Source organism: Eutrigla gurnardus (genome assembly GCF_963514095.1).
Source record: "Eutrigla gurnardus genome assembly, chromosome: 10".
Taxonomy (NCBI): domain Eukaryota; kingdom Metazoa; phylum Chordata; class Actinopteri; order Perciformes; family Triglidae; genus Eutrigla; species Eutrigla gurnardus.
Window position 1 is genome coordinate 20,543,292 of NC_139924.1, and position 18,603 is coordinate 20,561,894.

The 18,603-nt window shown below is 44.7% G+C and overlaps 3 protein-coding genes across 3 annotated transcripts; 2 read left to right on the top strand and 1 right to left on the bottom strand.

Annotated features, from left to right (window-relative positions):
• Positions 1-144: 144 nt before the first annotated feature.
• Positions 145-6,134, bottom strand: LOC311020022 (kelch repeat and BTB domain-containing protein 8). Its single transcript, XM_084019767.1, has 5 exons — positions 5,879-6,134; positions 5,403-5,556; positions 5,238-5,316; positions 4,822-5,049; positions 145-4,594 (listed from the first exon to the last, which is right to left on the bottom strand). The coding sequence occupies exons 2-5, from the start codon at positions 5,554-5,556 to the stop codon at positions 3,097-3,099; spliced, it is 1,959 nt and encodes a 652-aa protein (XP_083875893.1). The 5' UTR covers positions 5,879-6,134; the 3' UTR covers positions 145-3,096.
• Positions 6,135-6,606: 472 nt separating this feature from the next.
• Positions 6,607-12,218, top strand: sars2 (seryl-tRNA synthetase 2, mitochondrial). Its single transcript, XM_084019768.1, has 16 exons — positions 6,607-7,099; positions 7,391-7,486; positions 7,592-7,621; positions 7,751-7,891; positions 8,181-8,235; positions 8,337-8,400; positions 8,557-8,662; positions 8,752-8,799; positions 9,039-9,147; positions 9,452-9,497; positions 9,587-9,674; positions 9,941-10,053; positions 10,142-10,235; positions 10,547-10,639; positions 10,737-10,802; positions 11,837-12,218. The coding sequence occupies exons 1-16, from the start codon at positions 6,824-6,826 to the stop codon at positions 11,975-11,977; spliced, it is 1,566 nt and encodes a 521-aa protein (XP_083875894.1). The 5' UTR covers positions 6,607-6,823; the 3' UTR covers positions 11,978-12,218.
• A 473-nt stretch (positions 12,219-12,691) lies between these two features.
• On the top strand, positions 12,692-18,548 carry LOC311020207 (uncharacterized protein). Its single transcript, XM_084020134.1, has 7 exons — positions 12,692-12,866; positions 14,565-14,605; positions 14,710-14,779; positions 15,078-15,143; positions 15,306-16,315; positions 16,787-18,353; positions 18,394-18,548. The coding sequence occupies exons 1-6, from the start codon at positions 12,821-12,823 to the stop codon at positions 16,853-16,855; spliced, it is 1,302 nt and encodes a 433-aa protein (XP_083876260.1). The 5' UTR covers positions 12,692-12,820; the 3' UTR covers positions 16,856-18,353; positions 18,394-18,548.
• Positions 18,549-18,603: the final 55 nt, after the last annotated feature.

Below are 18,603 nucleotides of genomic sequence, written 5' to 3' on the forward strand. Positions count from 1 at the left end.
AGTTTATTAATTGGAGTAATTATTAACACCAAAGCATGAAAAACAGGGTTTTAGTCCACTGGATTTCCCACATTTTACATGCAGAAATCAAGACTTCGACCAATCTATTATCAGATAGCAATAAAGTCACCAGTGGAAAACACATAAGCCAACAGTCCTTTAATCATTTGATAACACAACATCAATTTGCCTTTCAGTTCACAAACTTGATCAGATTGTACAAATGAGGGCAGCTTCACTTCTCTGAATGGACATACAATACGCGGGTGTGTGGATGTGTGCAAAGGAGCTTGCATTGAACAGATTTACACCTCAGCGTAGAAAACATGCACACACACACGCCACACGCGCACACACGCACGCACACACACACACAAGCTGTAAGCACACGAAGAAAAAGAAAGAAAAAAAACACTTGTTTGACATTTCAAGGTGAAAATTCCTAGCATGTATTTTAACATACTCTGACAATAAAAATGTTTAAAAAACAATATGGTGTGTATTTTTTTTTTTTTTCATTTTACAAACAAACTGAAGCTCACATCTCAAAAAAATGAATTATACCTGTTGTGTGTTTGACTGGCGAACATACTACTGAAACAAAGTGAACACCAGAGATCACATTGTTGTAATCAAGCTGTTAGGTGGGAACTGTTCTCGCTAGGAAAAACTCTACTGTGGTGTCAAACATCTGCTGTTGGCTGGGAAATGAGGGGAGTTCCACGGTTCGGCTCTCGGGGGACTCATCGTTTAGAAAAGTTCTACATGGGAGTGTGAAAACTCTGAAATGCTCTTTTGATTCTGTTCGTCAGTTGATTCAGTATAACCCGGTGGAAGGCAGAGTTATGAGACAGATCCGACCACAAAGCTGATCTAATCAGACTCACAAACGTATTGCCTTGCAGCATGTTTGAATTCTTAAGTTCCAGACTGCCACTGATTTACAGCTTCAATAAACTTGAATAATAAATTAACTTCACTAAAACAATGAATAAATCCAATTTGCAGGTCTGGGATCAGACTAGAAAAAAAACATATGTTGCCACTGCAGACACCATTCTGTATCCATCTTAATTGCTTGTTTTAGGTTGATTATGTATTCGGAGGATTCATACTGACTCACTCCTAATATCTGACCTGCATTAGTGAAACCTTTGATTAAAAAATGGTGGTCAACTTATTGACCAAAAATAATTCTACTGCGTTTTAGTGTTTGGAACCTATTCATTTTAATGTCACAGAAATCTTTCAGTGTTTTTTCATCTGTATCTGACTTTAAGCCATCATTGTGATGCATTTCAATAATATTAAACATTTTCTGTTCATGACTGAAAGTTGGTATCTAAATGCAGACCATTTTCAGACAATTGCAGTGTTTTTCCAGAGGCAGACGTATCTGCATTTGAGGAATGAATAAATAAGAGAGAAAACCAGAAAAGATCAGAGGAAACATAGTGGCTCACAGCAAAACAATGTGCTTACATTTGTGGCAAGCTTTCTGATCATTCATAAAAATCTGAATTTAAGAATGAAGTTACTTTAAAACCCTCAGTCCCTTTCAGATCTCAACATATATCTGCTACTGTTTGGGTCTGTCTGAGCATATAGCGCCATCCTGCAGGAAGCCCAGTCACTGCAGTCGGAGCAAAAGAATTTACCGTTTCAAAACAACGACAACAACAAAAACCTTTGAAATACATATCAATAAATTAGGTGCAGTGCTTCAGGTTATCCTTAACCTCCATGCCAAACACATTCACGAGTCCTGTGGATGGAGCAATTGAAACAAAAACAAAACTAAAAAAAAAAAATGATTTTGACACGGCTGCTGAATCAAGTAAAGTCAACTGTTCACCTGGCTTGAATCTTTAGGGAAAAGTGGGGTAGTCTAGACACGAGGATGCTGTGGGTCATCTTCATGACATTCTGTCGCTGTAAACATGCCATGCTGTTTTTTTCTTCTTTGCAGGGGTTCGTCATCAACGTCTACCAAATCCTTCTGAAAGCGGATTTTCTACACTTCTCAAACACACGTATATATGGAAGACATACTGGCTATCAACTTTCATTTTTGTGTATTATCCTCCACTGCTATGTTCCACTTGTTTGAGGCAGGACCTTTATGAGAGCATTTAAGAAAACGGATAATAAGCGGAGTTTGCACTGAGCAGAAAGATGATAGTTAATCTGCGTTGAACACATGGGCTGACGTATTCGGGATCAGTCGGAGGGAAATTACTACACTGGGCAGTGTTGGGGACAGGTGGGTCTGAGTACCCTCACCGTTGTGAGAGATGAACCTGAACAAATGAACCATTGTTGTGCTGCACACACCCCTCCCCCCCCTGAGGTTTTCTGCAGTTATGAGGATTTGATGGACGTCCTCCACTGAGATGAAAGATCAACGCAGGGCTTCAAGCCATGCGTCAAACACAGAACAGGACATTCGCCTCCTCACTGCTCTATGAGTTTGGTGTTTCCTATGATATGTATCCACTCAAGTCAAGTTTATTTCTATAGCCCTTGATTGAAGTTTCAAAAGGCCTTTACAGGCCCAAAAAAAACGAGGTTTAGGCAAATGAAGTGGAGCGCAGCATGGTAGGAGATGTGCCGGTATCCTTGTGTCTAAACTAAAACACTGCTGACATTTTCACAGCATTCAAGTGGTTTTCCAAACAGCCTTTTAAAAAATATGCCAGCAAAATGCTGAAATCAACATTACACTTTAAGAAAACTAATTAAAAGGCTCTTTTCTCTCTCTCAAAGGACTTTGATGTTGTGACAAATAGTGGATTAAGTTACATTCAGGTACATGTTGCCTGACTTTTGACCAGTTTTATGGCTCCACTCACTCTCTGCCTGTCCATCCGACTATCCCTAATACATTTCATCTGCATCCAGTCCTTTATAGGCCTACTCTGGGCTGCACTCAGATTGTATAAAATGGTCTCTTCCTTGTGACTTCATCTCAACACCAACCTTTCATGGAGGTCAAAGAGGAGCTAATTCAAACTAAGCCTGGAGCTCATCTCTGTGTCACATGAACGGCTGCCTCGACTTCGGTCATACTGGTCCCCATTGATATTTCCTATCAAGCTAGTCAGTCGCCTTCTTGCAGTTCTCTTTGGCTAGTCTCAGTCTGGACAGGATGTGTTTCTTAGGGAACTTTAAAGTGGTACATCCAAACTGGCTCACTCCTCCAGTGTCACCGGGGAGTTTCTCACGTCTCTGGACCCAGCTGCGCCAGCCGGGCTTCCAACAGTACACGCTGTCATAGAAGCGTGACCCGTTTTCCCCACCCAGCACATAAATCCTGCGTTTCCACCTAGCCACGCCGCCAGCTGCAATACGCCGCGGCAGCCCGGGGAACACCACGGGGCTTGGGGCTCGGTCGCTTCCACCACCTGCACCTCCCCGCTGCTCCGTGGTGACCATCACCCCACCCCCAGTCACCTCCCTCTCTATTCCAGACCCCCTGCCCTCTCTGAAAAACAGTACACGCCCAGTGGCATCTAAAGTCTCCAGATTGGTGTAGTTTCCATCCAGGAACTTGGTTGTATCCCTCATGTATCCCCCAATGGCACAAACTCCTCCTCGCACCGCTACTCCTCCAGCGAGACATGTGGCGCCGGAGTCCAGAGCCACACGTGTCCAGCAGTCTGTCAGGGTGTGATAAATAAGCACTCCCGAGTGGACCACAGCCCGGTTCTGTTCAAGTGTGGTCCCACCCAGAAGGTAAAGTCGCCCGCGTAACGCTGCGCAGGCAAAGGCGCGCAGAGGCAGCGGTAACCGAGGCCCCGGCGCCCACTGAAGCGTAGTCAGCTCTAAGGTCTCACTGGAGTCCAGCAGAGCTGAGCGGTTACTACCACCCAAGGCATAGACGGACTCTCCACAGCCCAGAAGCCCTAGCATAGCCCGTGGCTGGACCATGGAAGGCCTCTCCATCCAGCGGTCCAACACTGCATCATATTCATGCACGGCTGCAGACACAGAGCCTGTCCGCAGGATCCCGCCCGCTACAAACAGCCGGTCACCTACAGCCGTACAGCTGGGACTGACTAGAGAACCCAGCGCCGCTAACTTCTCCCACTTCCCTGTCCGAGGATCAAAGCAGTCCACGGTGTAGTCTCTCGCAGCCAAATTCTCCTCTTCCCGAGGTGTAAGGTCCACGCAGACAATCTTCTTCTCAAACATGCCCTCCCGTGGTCTCAGAGGCCCCCCGAGGCCCTCACCAGCTGCCGCAGGCCCCAATTCCTGGCACAGTCTTCGGCTCTCTTCCTGCGATAGCAGCCCCGGCCGCAGGTGGTGGAGCAGGGCCGGCATGTGGGCGTAGCGATCTAAGGGTTGGTGCTCTGCCCAGCGGCGTGCCGCATCGTAAACCTCTGCCTCCGAGTCCACCCCCAGACGGTCAGAGCTCAGGAGGCTGCCTAAGGTGCCGTGGTCAAGCAGGAGGAAGTCTTTCTGTCGGGCCACACGGGGGAAGTGCTGGGCTACCAGCCGCAAAGAAGCCCTCAGCAGCAGCTGGTCATGGTGAGAGCGAGCCAGAGAGTACATCCCCAGGCAGTTATCCACTGAGAGGTGCTCGAATAGAAACCTGAAGAGAGAAGAGTAGAGAAAAACCACAAGTGGAGAGAAAGACATAGGGGGGTAATAGAAAAGAGGAAATGAGACAACAGGTTTTATTATCCAGAAGACAGCAGCTGTTTAAGCTACTGTTTGTTTATGCTAATGTCAAAGTAAATATAAAGCCACCTGAATTGTCAAGGCTAATAAACACGGCTGTAAAAGTCATCACCGGTCACTTTTATACAGTAGATTTACCTGGAGCACAGGTCTTGAAGTGGCATGACCTGAAGCCGGTTGGCGGCCACAAACAGATCCTCCGCTGTGTCCAGGGAGAGCCCAGCCTCACCGGTGTACACAAACTGGATGACGGTCTCCATGACAGACGGCGTCACTTCCTCCAGTCGGATCTCAGTGAGGCGGGACTCCACCAGAGGGCTGGTGAACATGGCCCGGAAGTACGGGCTCACGGCTGCTAGGAGGACTCTGAAGTGAGAGAAGCGTGGAAGATATCTCGTTTCTACATCTACTCACAAGAAGTAGCTCACTGATTGATGGTCATTTATCCAGTAAAATATCAAATATTTGGTCGCTCTAGTTTAAAATTCTCCCAAATTGTATATAATTGTTATTTTTCTCTGGATTAACTCATTTGCAGGATATAGCAGCCGTACCTGTGGCACATGAACTTCTTCCCCTCGACAAGCAGAGTAACATCACACAGCTGCTGAGCATCCAGGAGCTGCTTCAATCCTAAAACACAGCAGAAAGAGGACGGGGAATAAGAGAGAAGACAGCTGCACACGACCCTCTCCAGCCTCGTGGTTCATCCGTCTCACCGTGTGTGATGTAGTCTCCCAGTGGCGTGGTGCTGTCATCGGGGAAGTCCTCCTCCTCAGAGTCGCTGTCCGACAGAGGTTCTCCTCCTCCCCCGTCCCCGTCCTGCCACGGCTGGGGACGCCAGGTGACTGTGCCCCCCCGCACAGCATTCATCTGAAGTGCAGTAATACACACAAACACAGATAATTACTCACAGGAAAAAAAAGGGTTTTACACTTTATGCATGAAAGGTCTGATCTGTAACAGCCAGGTCTGTGTAGATCGAGAGGCCTGTGAAAGACATAACCTACATCTGTGTTGCTTTCTAGGGAGACAAATGTCATATAGCTTAATTTTAAGGTAAATAGAGTTTGCTACAGATTCACCCCAGTCCCTTGTTGTTGCAGTGTGCTTTCACTTGCATTTGACCAGAAGGATGTGACTTCATAAAAGACTGGCTGGCTATGATGCATTACAAACCCAAAGCAGACAGTACCTTTGCTCTTCTTCTCGTTTCCACCGTGAAGGCTGATCGGGTCTCACTCTCAACAGGAATCGGTGAGGCAGTTTGGGGGACAGGCTCACCGTATCCAAGTAGCCGGTTTTTTACCAGAAGCTTTGGGAGACTTTCCTCGCTCTCATCTAGGTGTCTCGGCGTCTCCACCCCGGGTCTCAGCTGAGAGGCTCGTCCCGGCCTGTGGAGAAGGACTCGCTGCTCAACAACATCACTAACCGCTACTAACTGAAGGACCCAACTAGCTTACAAAGGAGCAGTTCTCCCGCTGTGCAGGAACGTCTCGTCGCGGCAACACATCAGCCCTCCGTGGCATTATGTAGACACGTCAAGCTCGGCGCCGGGGCATTAGCAGAGAGTGTAGTTTTTAGAGCCCACGGGGCAGAAAATTGGGACTGAGTTGAGGTTCAGTCGGCCGCACTTGTCACGTATGAACCGGATTACCGCAACGCTAAACTTCCGCTCATCTGATTGGTTGACCTTTGGCTCGTGACGATTTTCTTTGGACGTGACTCGCTTTTTGTTGTCACTGGAATAATTAAAAAATATATTTCCTGCTCCCTTTTTGACATTACATGATAACCGTTGCGTGAAATGGCAGCTGTTGTATTAAGATAATATTTAAAAAAAAAATGCACATTCGTTTTTTTAATTTTCATTTCATTTCCGAAACACTCATTTCCGCGTTCATGCTGCGTTCACCGCCGAAAAGACCGTTTAACAGCCCGGACGCCTCGCTCCACGAGCGCCTAAAAAGCATCAAATGAAAGGGCTAAGAAGTGTGAATAGTCATTATTCTTTTCAAATATTATGCTTCCATTTAAGTGATAATATTGTGTTCAAACGCGTGCATTAAAAAAAGCTGACAGAGAGCAGAGTTCCGATTATTCCTACACTATTGAATGCAGCATTGCCCACAAGACAAACATGGCGACCTGCATCGGCATGGTCGCTAGAGTCGGAGGCGCTGCGCTGGCCGTGCTGAAGCCGGTAGCAAGACAATGTCCACGGCGGAGGACGAGCGTGTTTGTCCCACGCCGTCTTTCGCACGGAGCCCGCAGCAGTCTGTACGAGCACGTCCGCGAAGGTTACAGCGACAAGCCCGAGCTGGACATGAGGGCGGTGTGCGAGGAGACCGCCAAAGTCATAGCGAACGTAGAGAGCAGGAAGGGTGACCTGCGAGCGGACGATGTCAGGAATGTGGTAAGTGTTGGCGTCAAATGTTTCTGGGCTTGACAGCTGGCTGCGTCGCCGCGCCTATATCTGTATGGTGTTGCGTCCTGCAATTCAAAAATAATGTGCCTACTGCAGGACTGCCACTAAGGTCGGGGTGTCTTATAACAAATACAAACGAGTCCTAATGAAGTCAAATACTCTTCATTGTATATTCATTTGTTTCCAATGTTTTTTTTTTTTTTTTTTTACATAAGTGTTTAATAAGCTTGTGATGTCACGAATCCAGGATCAATTTAATTCATTGTGTCCATGTTGTAGGTGTGTGTGTGGCAGGAGCTCCAGGCAGTGAGGACAGAAATCTCTGGGCTGGAGGAGCAAAAGAGGCACATCAGTGACACAGTCAAAGCACTAGTGGTGAGTTTATAAGTTATAATAAGTTTATGATAATATTTCTCTGATTTGAGGAAATAATAAGTACTAAGCTGCATCCAAAATTGACAAATCATATTTTCCTCACAGGGCAAGAACGACAAAAAATCCCTGGGCAATGTAAGTTTGGAACTTCAGAATACTTTGTTATTGAATCAGTCGATCTTGGTAGTACTATGTCCTTGTCCGTGCACTCAGTGGTAGATCACATTCAGGACCGGCTCTGAGTCCTTGTTGTTTATCACACAGCTTCCAGAGTACACCCAGGCTCTGCAGAAGGGCAGAGAGGTCCGCAACAGACTGAACCAGCTGTACCCCAAAGAGACCGAGCTGGATCAGGAACACTACGGACGAGCACTCAGACTGCCCAACAGCACACACCCTGATGTGGTGAGGACTCACTCATTTTATACAAAAAAAAAATAGTCATCTTCACATGTGTACAGTCTGTTTTTTTTTTTTTAAAGAAATCAAGCAAAAAAAAAAATAATAGAAAAACAATAATTGTGATAGTAATACGAAAATAATAATAATATACAAAAATACGTATTTAAAAAATGTATGTATGAAAATAATGGCAATAATAACAAATAACTAAGTAAGGTTGCAACTAACGATTCGTTTTTCATTATTGATGATTCTCTCTCTATCTATATCTCTCTCTCTCTCCTTTTTAAAGCCAGTTGGAGATGAGAGCCAGGCAAGGGTGGTGGAGCTGGTTGGACAGAAACCAGGTGATTGATCTGGATCACTGATCAGATCAATAATAACCTAAAGTGCTTTGCCCGTTTTTAAAAACACAAATCTCATAATCTGCCCACTCTCCCTGCTGTAGAGTTTGACTTCAAGCCCAGAGGCCACGCAGTCCTGGGGGAGGAGTTGGGTCTGATCAGGCAGAGGTAAGGGAGACTCGGATCATACTTCTGCCACTTGGTATCTTACTGTTTGCACACTATTCTTTTGAATCTTTTAGTTCATAAGATTGAAAGAGAATATGCTTAATTGATATGAATGAATGGGATCATTAACCGTCGTTCCTCAATCCTCTCCTGCAGACATTTAGCTCACGTCTCAGGCCACAGGTCCTACTATCTGAGGGGAGCAGGGGCCAGACTTCAAACCGCTCTCCAGAACTTTGCCCTCGACACACTGCAGCGACGGGTAAGCAAGTGTTTGTAAATGTTAAGTATAAAGTCTGCACGCTTATTCTGTTAAAGTACAGGAGAGCCAAACTTCGTTATATCTTGCAGGGCTTCATTCCAATGGTTGTGCCCGACATGCTGAAGGGAGCCGTATTTGTGAGTAGCAGCCCTCTGCCATCTGTTTTCAAACAATACCTGATTTTGCTTAAGGTGTCACGATATCCCAGTCTGACTTTACGGAAGATGATTTACTTAATATCTGGAAATTAGATTAAAATGCACAAATTATCAAATGACATTGTGCAACAAAATACTCATAACCGTTTGAATACCAAAGCAATGTTTTCAGCCACACAATATCCCTCTCTCCTCTCCTCTGCGTCGTCCACCTCCAGGAGGGTTGTGGGATGCAGCCCAACGCCCATCGCTCTCAGGTCTATTCACTGGACCCGGCCCGTTTCCCAGACCTCAACCTGGCTGGGACTGGAGAGGTCGGGGTGGCAGGTGAGTCTTCCTGAGTTGCAATCACGATGAGGTTTTAATTTCCTCCAGGTTGTGGTTTTCATACCCTCAGTTTACACACACACACACTTTTGTATTTTTATGTATTTAAGGGGGCATTACATAAACTTATTTTAATTTCCTGGTTACCTATTCATGATTTACCTTTAACATAATTAATTCCCATTTTGGTCTAAAAGAAAGAAAGAAAGTAAGTCCCCACAATGTGTGAGTTATCAATCAGAATGTAGGACTGGGAGCGTCCGGTGTAGTCAGTTGTGATATGATGCGTGTCTCTCTTCTCCAGGCTATTTCATGGATCATGCGGTGAACTGGAAGGACCTGCCTGTCAGGTGAGAAGCACGCCTCACTCCTAGTTTGCCACAGACAGTGTTATATTGTAGTGAATCTAGCTGATGTGATCTGTCATCTCCCGCTGCAGGACAGTGTGCAGCAGTACCTGCTACAGAGCAGAGACGGACACGGGCAGAGAGACATGGGGGCTCTACAGAGTGCATCACTTCAACAAGGTTGCAAGGACTTATATAAGAGACACAGTAGTTGCTTGGAAATAACATTGATGTATTTTTTCACTTGCTCGGTCAGCTAAGTGGATCAGAAATCTACTTGCCCCAAAGTCAATTTTTATTTTTAAACGTCTTCAGATGCTAATTTTCTTGCAAGTGCCCGATAAAACTGTGCCTGTCCAACTCTCAGCAATTCATTCCAAATCATGTTTTAAGATTATATGTACCTACTCTATATTAATGCTGTCATTAACTGTGTGTGTATCCAGGTTGAGATGTTTGGAGTGACAGCCGATGAAACGGGAGAAGAGAGTTCTCAGCTGCTGGAGGAGTTTATCTCTCTGCAGAAGGAGATGTTCTCTGCACTGGAGCTGCACTACAGGTTACTACACGCATATCATCACAGCGGTGGGATTTATGGCTGTATTTTTTAATCTCCAAGTTGTCTTCGCATGTGCTTTTTAACTCAGAGTGCTGGAAATGCCGACGCAGGAACTGGGTCCTCCAGCACACAGGAAGTATGACGTCGAAGCGTGGATGCCCGGGAGAAACGGCTACGGAGAGGTCGGCTCGTCTGTTAAAATTTGAAGGAAGGAAAACATAACTTGTCTGTACCTCCAATAAACCTGTATTTAATGAATTATCTCCTACATTAATAATGGCGAGCAGAATCTGTAGCATGCATGCATGATCAGACTTTATGACATTGTTGAAGGGAAGCCTTTAGTGTCTGTTTAATGAAAAGACGATGGTGGTGATGATGATTGTTCTGCTTGTGCTCTAAGTATCAGTCAAGTATGATGGGATGAAGATGAGGACAGATTGTTTTTCCAGCTGATTCTCATTGCAGTTTTTCTCTCTCTCTGTATGTATAGATTTCCAGTGGGTCCAACTGTACAGACTACCAAAGCAGACGCCTCAACATCCTGTATGAGCGACAGGACGGCAGCCTGCAGTACGCCCACACAGTAAGACTGCAGATGAGGCAGCACTGCTGTACCTTCCTGGGGGGGTTGTTTACAGCAGTACACCACCACCATGATTTTTTTTATTTATTTTGTCTAGGTGAATGCTACAGCGTGTGCCATCCCCCGAACCATCATCGCTATACTGGAGACTCACCAGACCAAAGTAAGACACCATCACAAGGGTCCACTTTACACAAAACCTGGAAAACTCTGAATTCCTCACTGCCTTTAGTCCTAGACAATTATTTATTGTATGATTTCCCTACAATATGTGACTGCAAATGTTGCCCTTTTACAGGGAAGAGGTAATATTGCAATGTTATGTCAGGCTTGTAGTTTTGTTTTTATGGTTTTGCAGACAAAGCTTTGATGAAAATGTGTAAAAAACAGTGTCCTCCTCTCTTTTTGTCTCCAAACAAGACGTTATCTAATCCACCTTCCACTGTGTTATTTCTTTGCGTGGACCTGTGTTGAAGTGGCCCCTCCTTATGATTGTGACAGTCAAAATGATTATACAAATTGTAATGTTTAGCATTAGAAATGCTGAACTAGTAATTTAGAAATAATACTGCGGTTACCTCGATTATTGCTCAACAGTTTTATATCTTCTTGAGGCAGACAAATGTGTAACAAATAGGCATAATACGATAGGCCTAGTTGACTTAATTTCAGGGGGATGACTAAAAGAAGCCATGGTCATTCTGATACGTCTGTATATTAAAACTAACTAACCACTAATTCCCACATTTCAGTACCTGTATGAGGTGCCTATCTATATTATATAGAATATTGCAAGGAGCTTAAATGTGTTTTATTTACTCACTGAAGAAATAACACTGAAATGCAAAACACATTGTTTTCCTTACTGTGATTCGAATTGAATCCCAATTCATTAACTCAATAATTAGAGCTTAATAAATGTAATTAATTAATTAAGGAAATGCATAACAATGTGATTTGTTTTTATTTATGCATTTTACATCTGTTTTTAAAAAAATGGGCCTTAACAAACCCCAAAGAGCAACGATATGTCAAATTAAAATGTGCTTCAAGGATTTACTGCTATGCCAGAAATAGTTTTCATCATATTCCTTTCAAGACCTTACAATCCACTCGACGTAACATGACTGTTATTAATGGTTCTGTGCTCATCTTTTGTGTCTTTCTCCCCTCCGTCCATTCTCCTCACCTCCCCAGGAAGGAACGGTTCGCGTCCCCCGAGCCCTGCAGCCTTACTTGGGCCTAGAAGTGATCGAGACGCCAAAGTACACTCCACTGAAATACATCGGACCCAACCAGCACAACCGACCACCCAGGCCTGCTCCCAAGACCAGATGACACAAATACAAGCGCTCACCTCTGCGTACGCCTGAGTTCTGATGATCTTCATTGTTCTTCGGATCAAATGAAATGCAGTCTGACCCTTTGAATTGAGTGTGTTAGCGGAGATGGTCAGATGTTAGTTTATGACTGTTAATATATTTGTCCTATTTTGTCAAATGCCATGAAATTGTGAATATACACCCCCAGAACAACGTGTGTTGTCCAGCTTGCGAGAAGTTCCACGCTGAGGAATAACCAATAAAGATAAGTGTTTGAATTCTGTCTCATGTGTTACTTATTGTAATATAAATTCCACCTGCATTGGCAAACAATGACATTGTGACCTTGAGTGGAGCCGACAGATGGAGCACAGGATAAAGAAAAATAAAGAAAAACCACAAGTGGTGAAATGTGTGAGTCACATTATCAGCCTTTACAAAGTATCAATAATCAATGTACTAAATTGGTAATCAGGTGAGGTGATTATGTTTACCTTGCAAAAAATGAAATGTAAGCCAGTGTAACAATATTTTCACTGGAACATATTTGTTGGATTTGGAATTACGGAAGATGTTTAATGTGTTTTTATTTTTATTTTTTTTCTATTTAGCTACTTTTGCATCCCCTCGAGCCGTCCACATGAGTCAGCTTTGAGAAGCACCGACAGGCTTTGAACGTCTCTTAAGATACACGTTTTGTTAACACAGTGTTGAGTACAGGATATCACCTGACACACACACACACACACACACACACACACAGCTCCGCGGCTCCACCTCGCTCGGCGGGTGTGTGTGAAGAAGATCCATCCCGTTATTTCAAGGTTATCTCCTGCAGGAACCTCACTTTTCGGATCCTATGGGAATTCTGATAACCGCAGTTTTTCTCTGGGCTGCCGTCGGAGGTAAGTGGGCTATTTATTTATGATGTGTTATCACAGCTACTGTGCGTGTGTTGGCTGCTCGGTATTAAATGACGCTACAAAATGCAAGAATCTCTCACACACATTACTGTCGCCCTGGTTGTTATCTTACCGGCATGTAACCAGCGTTATAAACTGGCTATAAACACGAAAGTAAACGCGCTATGATAACAGAGAAGACTGTGACCTGATAGCGGAAACCTCGGGGATTTAGACCCATTAATAGGCTAAACAAAAGCGCTGTTATATAATTGGTGATGCGCCCACCTTGTCTGTGTCTGTCCGCCAGACTGGCGATGCTCGTTACCGGGGTTTGGGTGGACGTAAACGTAAACACATGATTTTTTACTGTTTTACCGGCCCCGAGCAGTCCTCTTGAACAAATGCGGATTAAAGGTCCGCGCAGGTGAACGCCACGAGCGCACTTGTGCGCGTGCAGCTCGGTAACACGCACCGGCTGCTGCGAAAACGTGTTAAATAGGTTAAAAAAAAGAAGTCCGCGGAGACGCGCGTAAGAACACTGGGTGGATAGTTATAGTCCGCAGTGGTGTTACGCACCGTGTTATGCAGCGCGTATAAACACCGCACATTGTTTATGGGTTCAGATATCAGTGAAGGAAGTCACTGTCCCACCCTAACGAACTACAAGTCAATATGTTGTAAAAACAACCTACACCATTAAATGCCAAGATGCGGAGTAATCTCATCAGGTACTCCTAACTCAGATGTGGCTCTAATCTTTAATCAAGGCAACATTTTTTGTGTATAATTTGGTCCACTAACAAACTGCCTCTTGACCTGGCCAGATGCTCTGATTTCCTAATGTCTAGCACAGAGTTTGGTCGGGCAGCAGGACAAGCCAATAAATCCCAGAGCCAGATCACAGCTTTAATTATGGGGCCAGGGTGCCAGCTTAGACACACCATCACATGGGCATGCAGAGCCTCACAGGGCCAAACTGTATCCAGCTCACATGTCCGTGGGGGTGGGGGGTGGTGGTTCATGGTGGCCAAGGTATCAATAAGTCCTATTGATCCTGACCTGTAATGATCTAGCTGTGTTGACACAGTCCACAGAGTTGCCGTGTCAGAGAAGGGAGCGAACACATCCCACTTTTACACTGTTGTGTAAACTCTCTTTAGATTAAAATTAATGTCGCAGAAAAGCAGCCTTTATTTTTTTAGTAAATGTGAATGTTCATGTTTCAGTTACTTAATTAGAAAACAGAAACATGTTTTCTAAATTGATGGGCTGACATTTGGAACAGCATCATACCTCATGTCATCAGCCAGGCCGGTCACCCAACACACAACAACAAAAGTAAAGGTCGCAGGCTCGTTACATTCAAAGTAACTGTGTGAGAAAGGCGCTGCCTTTAATGACGTGCAGGCGGGAGGGGGTTTGGAGACTGATTTAGCCCTGGTGGGAAACTACCTGTTAGCCAAAGCCTTTGGGATGCGGGGAGGAGGGGCTGGGTAAGCTTCTTTTCTGTGCCGCTTTACCAAGGTACCTGTACTTACCTTAATGAGGGAACAGCTCCACCCACGCCCATGCAGGGCTCACCGAAGTAAACAAAGTAGTTCATCAGCTCTGTAATATAAGTTTGCTTACTTTATTGATTTGTGTTTCCATTCTCCATCACACCCCCATCTCTCTGTCCCTCCTTATTGTGTGCCTCAGTGGGAAGCCGGCCAGTTACCTCACCCCTTGACAATGCAAAGGTCAGAAACAAGTCTTTTTTTTAATTTTTTTTATTTCCCCTGTCCACGTCACAGCTTTATTGAATGGCTTGGCCAGTAATTGTGACTTTGTATTGTGCCTATAGGTTGAATGTATTATTCAGGAGACACTGAACGAAGATGGGCCACAACATGAGTGTGGCCAGCAGCTAGCAGGTGACATCTCTATTTATCTGTTCAGCAATATTCAAATAGCAGTAGGTAGTGTTTAAAGATGAAATGATCATACAATAAGGACAAAACAACACGTTTTTTCCTACAAACGTCAAAATTGGTGAAAAGATATTTGTGACAGACTAAATGTTTGATTGAAACTTTCAGTTAAACATTAAAACAAGATGATCCATTGCAAGATTCTTTGACTTATTTGCTGACATTTCCTATCGATCTACACTTCTATTTGTTTTCGGCGTGCTATTGCATTTTTAAAGTATTGCGTGTCATCATTTTGCAGTGGAGCTGGATGAAGTGCAAAGACATCAGGGCCTGCTCAGGGAGCTGCAGACGCTGGCTGGGGATGGTATGCACAAATTCACACGACACAACCTGCTCACTGCTGGAAAACATTTATTTTGAATTAAATAAACGTTAAAGTCGGAGAAGTGATCACCCGCAATCACACACGTGTGCTCATGTACTTTACCACCACGTGGCACTGACTGTTGCGGTCTGACTGTTGCAGAGAGAGACGAGGAGCGAGACGACGATGAGCGAGACGACGATGAGCGAGACGATGAGGAGCGACATGAATACAACCTGGCTAACGATGAGAGTGACTTTGCGCAGGGGGATGAGGAGGAGAAAGAGGAGAGGGACGTGACCAGCCTTCCAAAAGAGACGGGGGAAGATGACACCAAGGAGAAGATAATGGAGGAGCCACGGATCGAAGACAGAGGGAGGGACACCGAAGAGGAGCGAGCCAAGGAGCTGGAGGAGCTGCTAGCCGAAGAGATCACTAAGAAAGGGAAGGAGGAGAGGAATGATGAAGAGCTCAAAGAACTGCTAAAAGAGTTGAAGAAGAAACGCTATGAGGCGGTGAAGGAGAGGGAGATCCAGAAAGGCTCTGGACCGGAGCAGAAGGGAGAGTTGGAGGGAAAGAAGGAGCAGGAGGACAAAGAGAAGAAGGCGGCAACCGTGGAGGACTTGGAGAAGCAGAGGATTGAGGAGAGGAGGAAGAACGAGGTGGAGCTGATGGTGGAGAGGGAGAAGGTGGAGAAGGAGCTAAAGGAGCTGCTCGAAGAGCAGGAGAGCAAGGGCAAGCCGGAGCAGGAGAAGGAGAGGAAGGAGAAGCAGGAGGAGCTGGAGGAGCTCGACAAGAAGATGAAACGGGTGCAGGAGGAGGAGAAGCAGGAGACGCAGGGTGAGAAGAAGGAAGGCGGGGTTGACGAGGGGACGGCAGCGGAGAAAAGCGGGAAGAAGGAGGACAAAGATGACAAGGAGCCCGGTGACAAAGCAGAGAATGACGTCGAGAAGAAGGAGGCGGCGGCAGCGGAGGTGAAGGAGCCGCAGCAGAAGAGAGTGATGGAGAAAGCGAGTGATGAAGCCACTCGGCAGTTTGAGCGGGAGAGGTACAAGGATGCGGACGAGGAGGACGAGGACGAGGAAGACGAAGATGAATATGTCAGAGAGGATGATGAGGGGCAGGAGGAGGGAGATGACGAGGGGGGTGACGCCGAAGAAGATGAAGGGGAGGTAAGATGGTGCAATAATATGCGTTGGTCTGTGTGTTTGTCCACACTTTATGTTTAGCCTTCAACAACTATGCAGAAAGAGGACTTTCTACAACCTAAAAGCAAAAAAGACATTTCAGACTTACAGAGTAGTCAACTCGGCCTGATCTGTACTGCATATTTAAGATGCCAAAATGCAAACAGGAAGTAGAATACGCACCTTTTGTTTGTTTGGTTGAGATCTCTTGGAGGCTCTCTCTGATATTTACCATCGTGAAGATACAGCTATCATAGTTTTACCCCTTTGATACATATTCAATGTATGTATGTAGTTTAAAGAGTATTTACAGTGTCATTTATGTCTATGTCCCTCTACTTACCAGCAGGTACCCAGTAAGTTTCCGTTGTACCCCATATGTACAAATATTTTCACCAACTTTCACGGGCTATTATCTAAAGCTCCATATGTCATTCTGTTTTTTTCTCGCTACAGGAGCTGCTGGAGATTGAAGCAGAGCTGCGCAAAGTGGCTGCAGAGCTGAGGGAGCTTCGCAGAGGATAAGACACACAAATACACACACACACACACACACACACACACACACACACAGATCAGACTGACAAAACCCTTTGTTGCATTCAGATCACACATTTTTCATTTTCCAGCCTTCAAATCCCCACAGCACTCAGAGAAATGTCTTCAGATGTGAATCTGTAAATGGACATAGGTAGAAACTGTACATACGGTCGTTTCATTTCTGCTTTTAGATTGCTTTGAAACCGTTTCCTTGAGTTCAAGGAGAAAAAAAGAAAACGTTTCTGCAGAATCTTAGAGATCTCTGTGTCCATCTCCACTCCTGTCGCCCGTTTCAGTGTAAATGCCGTTTGTGTGAGGTAGACGGGTGATTCACTCAAGCTGTAAAGCATTCAGAACTTTTATTCAAATGTTAATTTTTGACTACAGTTTGCCAACCCCACAAACACAGTCGTCTTGAAATGTGAGTCATGAACACTGGCAAGCAGCGCTTCTTTTCCTTGAAGGTATCATCCTCGATGGCGTGTTCTTGTCGGCACAGACAGATTCCCCACTACAAGTAATATGTGTATTTACAATATATATTTAGTGCAATAACTGATAACTATATGTAAGCTGTTCTGACTGTTAACGACACGTATTACTGATATTTCTACGCAGGAGTAAGTCATGATTTCCTCTCAGTAACTTCAACGATAGAGTAGAACCAAGGATTGTGTTTCATTTGGCTCTCGCACTGTTAAAAAACCAGACTGTTTGAGGAGAACCAGAGTGACGACATTTTGTGACGGATGAGTTAAGTTTGTGGCCACGGCGCGTGATGTACTTTGAGCTTACAAGGTCTAAAAGTGTCACTTCAGGTTCTCAACCAGCTTTGCACTCAACAAGCCAAGGAGGAGTCGAGGGAAGAGGGAGTCACTAAAGCCATTTTTTGCTGTCTTTTGGTACAAAATGCAACATTGATAAATGCTCAGTGGTGTTCCGTCACAGTTTTCATGTCTGTCATGTCATTTGTGTAGATATCAGATATCAAGGTCTGTAAGCCAAGGTCAAAGGAAATATGAAACAACAGCACCCCCAAGAGGACACTTAGTAGAAATGCACAGTGCAAGGAATTACAGGGTTACCGTTGGACGCCCACGTAACTGCAATAACACGATATAGACTACAGCACACGTGAATGCAATAATTAGCCAAATAATGAATTGTTTCATGTATTTTAATATAGTATCAAAGTGCATCATAGAGTACTCATATAGCAGATATAATCTCTGTTTTTCTACACAGCCAAGATTTACAATACGTGTACGTATTCGAACACTGGCATAGCCGGTCGGTCAACTTGTGCAAACACATAGTGGCACGCGATCAGTCAACACTGATGAGCTCATTACTGTCTATTCCAAAGATGAGGTGGTTGTTCACTTGAGGATAAATGAAAAAAATATGTATTATAGTTTTCTTTTTCTATATTAGTGCAAAATATGTTTCCACAAAATGTATCTTACAAGCCAGCAAGAAGGATGTAGGAAATGTCCGGGGGGGGGGGGGGGGGGAGTAAACAGGGGACGTTAGAGGACATAAGAGGACATTTCGAATAACGGGAAAGAAATTATAACAAAAACACCATTTGTAATATTACTGGCCAACCAGAGTGCTGTATTTTGTGCCTGCTGTATCTTCTTCTATGCTTCAATCAATAAACAGAAAGTGTATTAAACCATCATCGTGTCATCTGTTTGGTTTGGGCGACTAGAGTGGAATCACTTCACGGC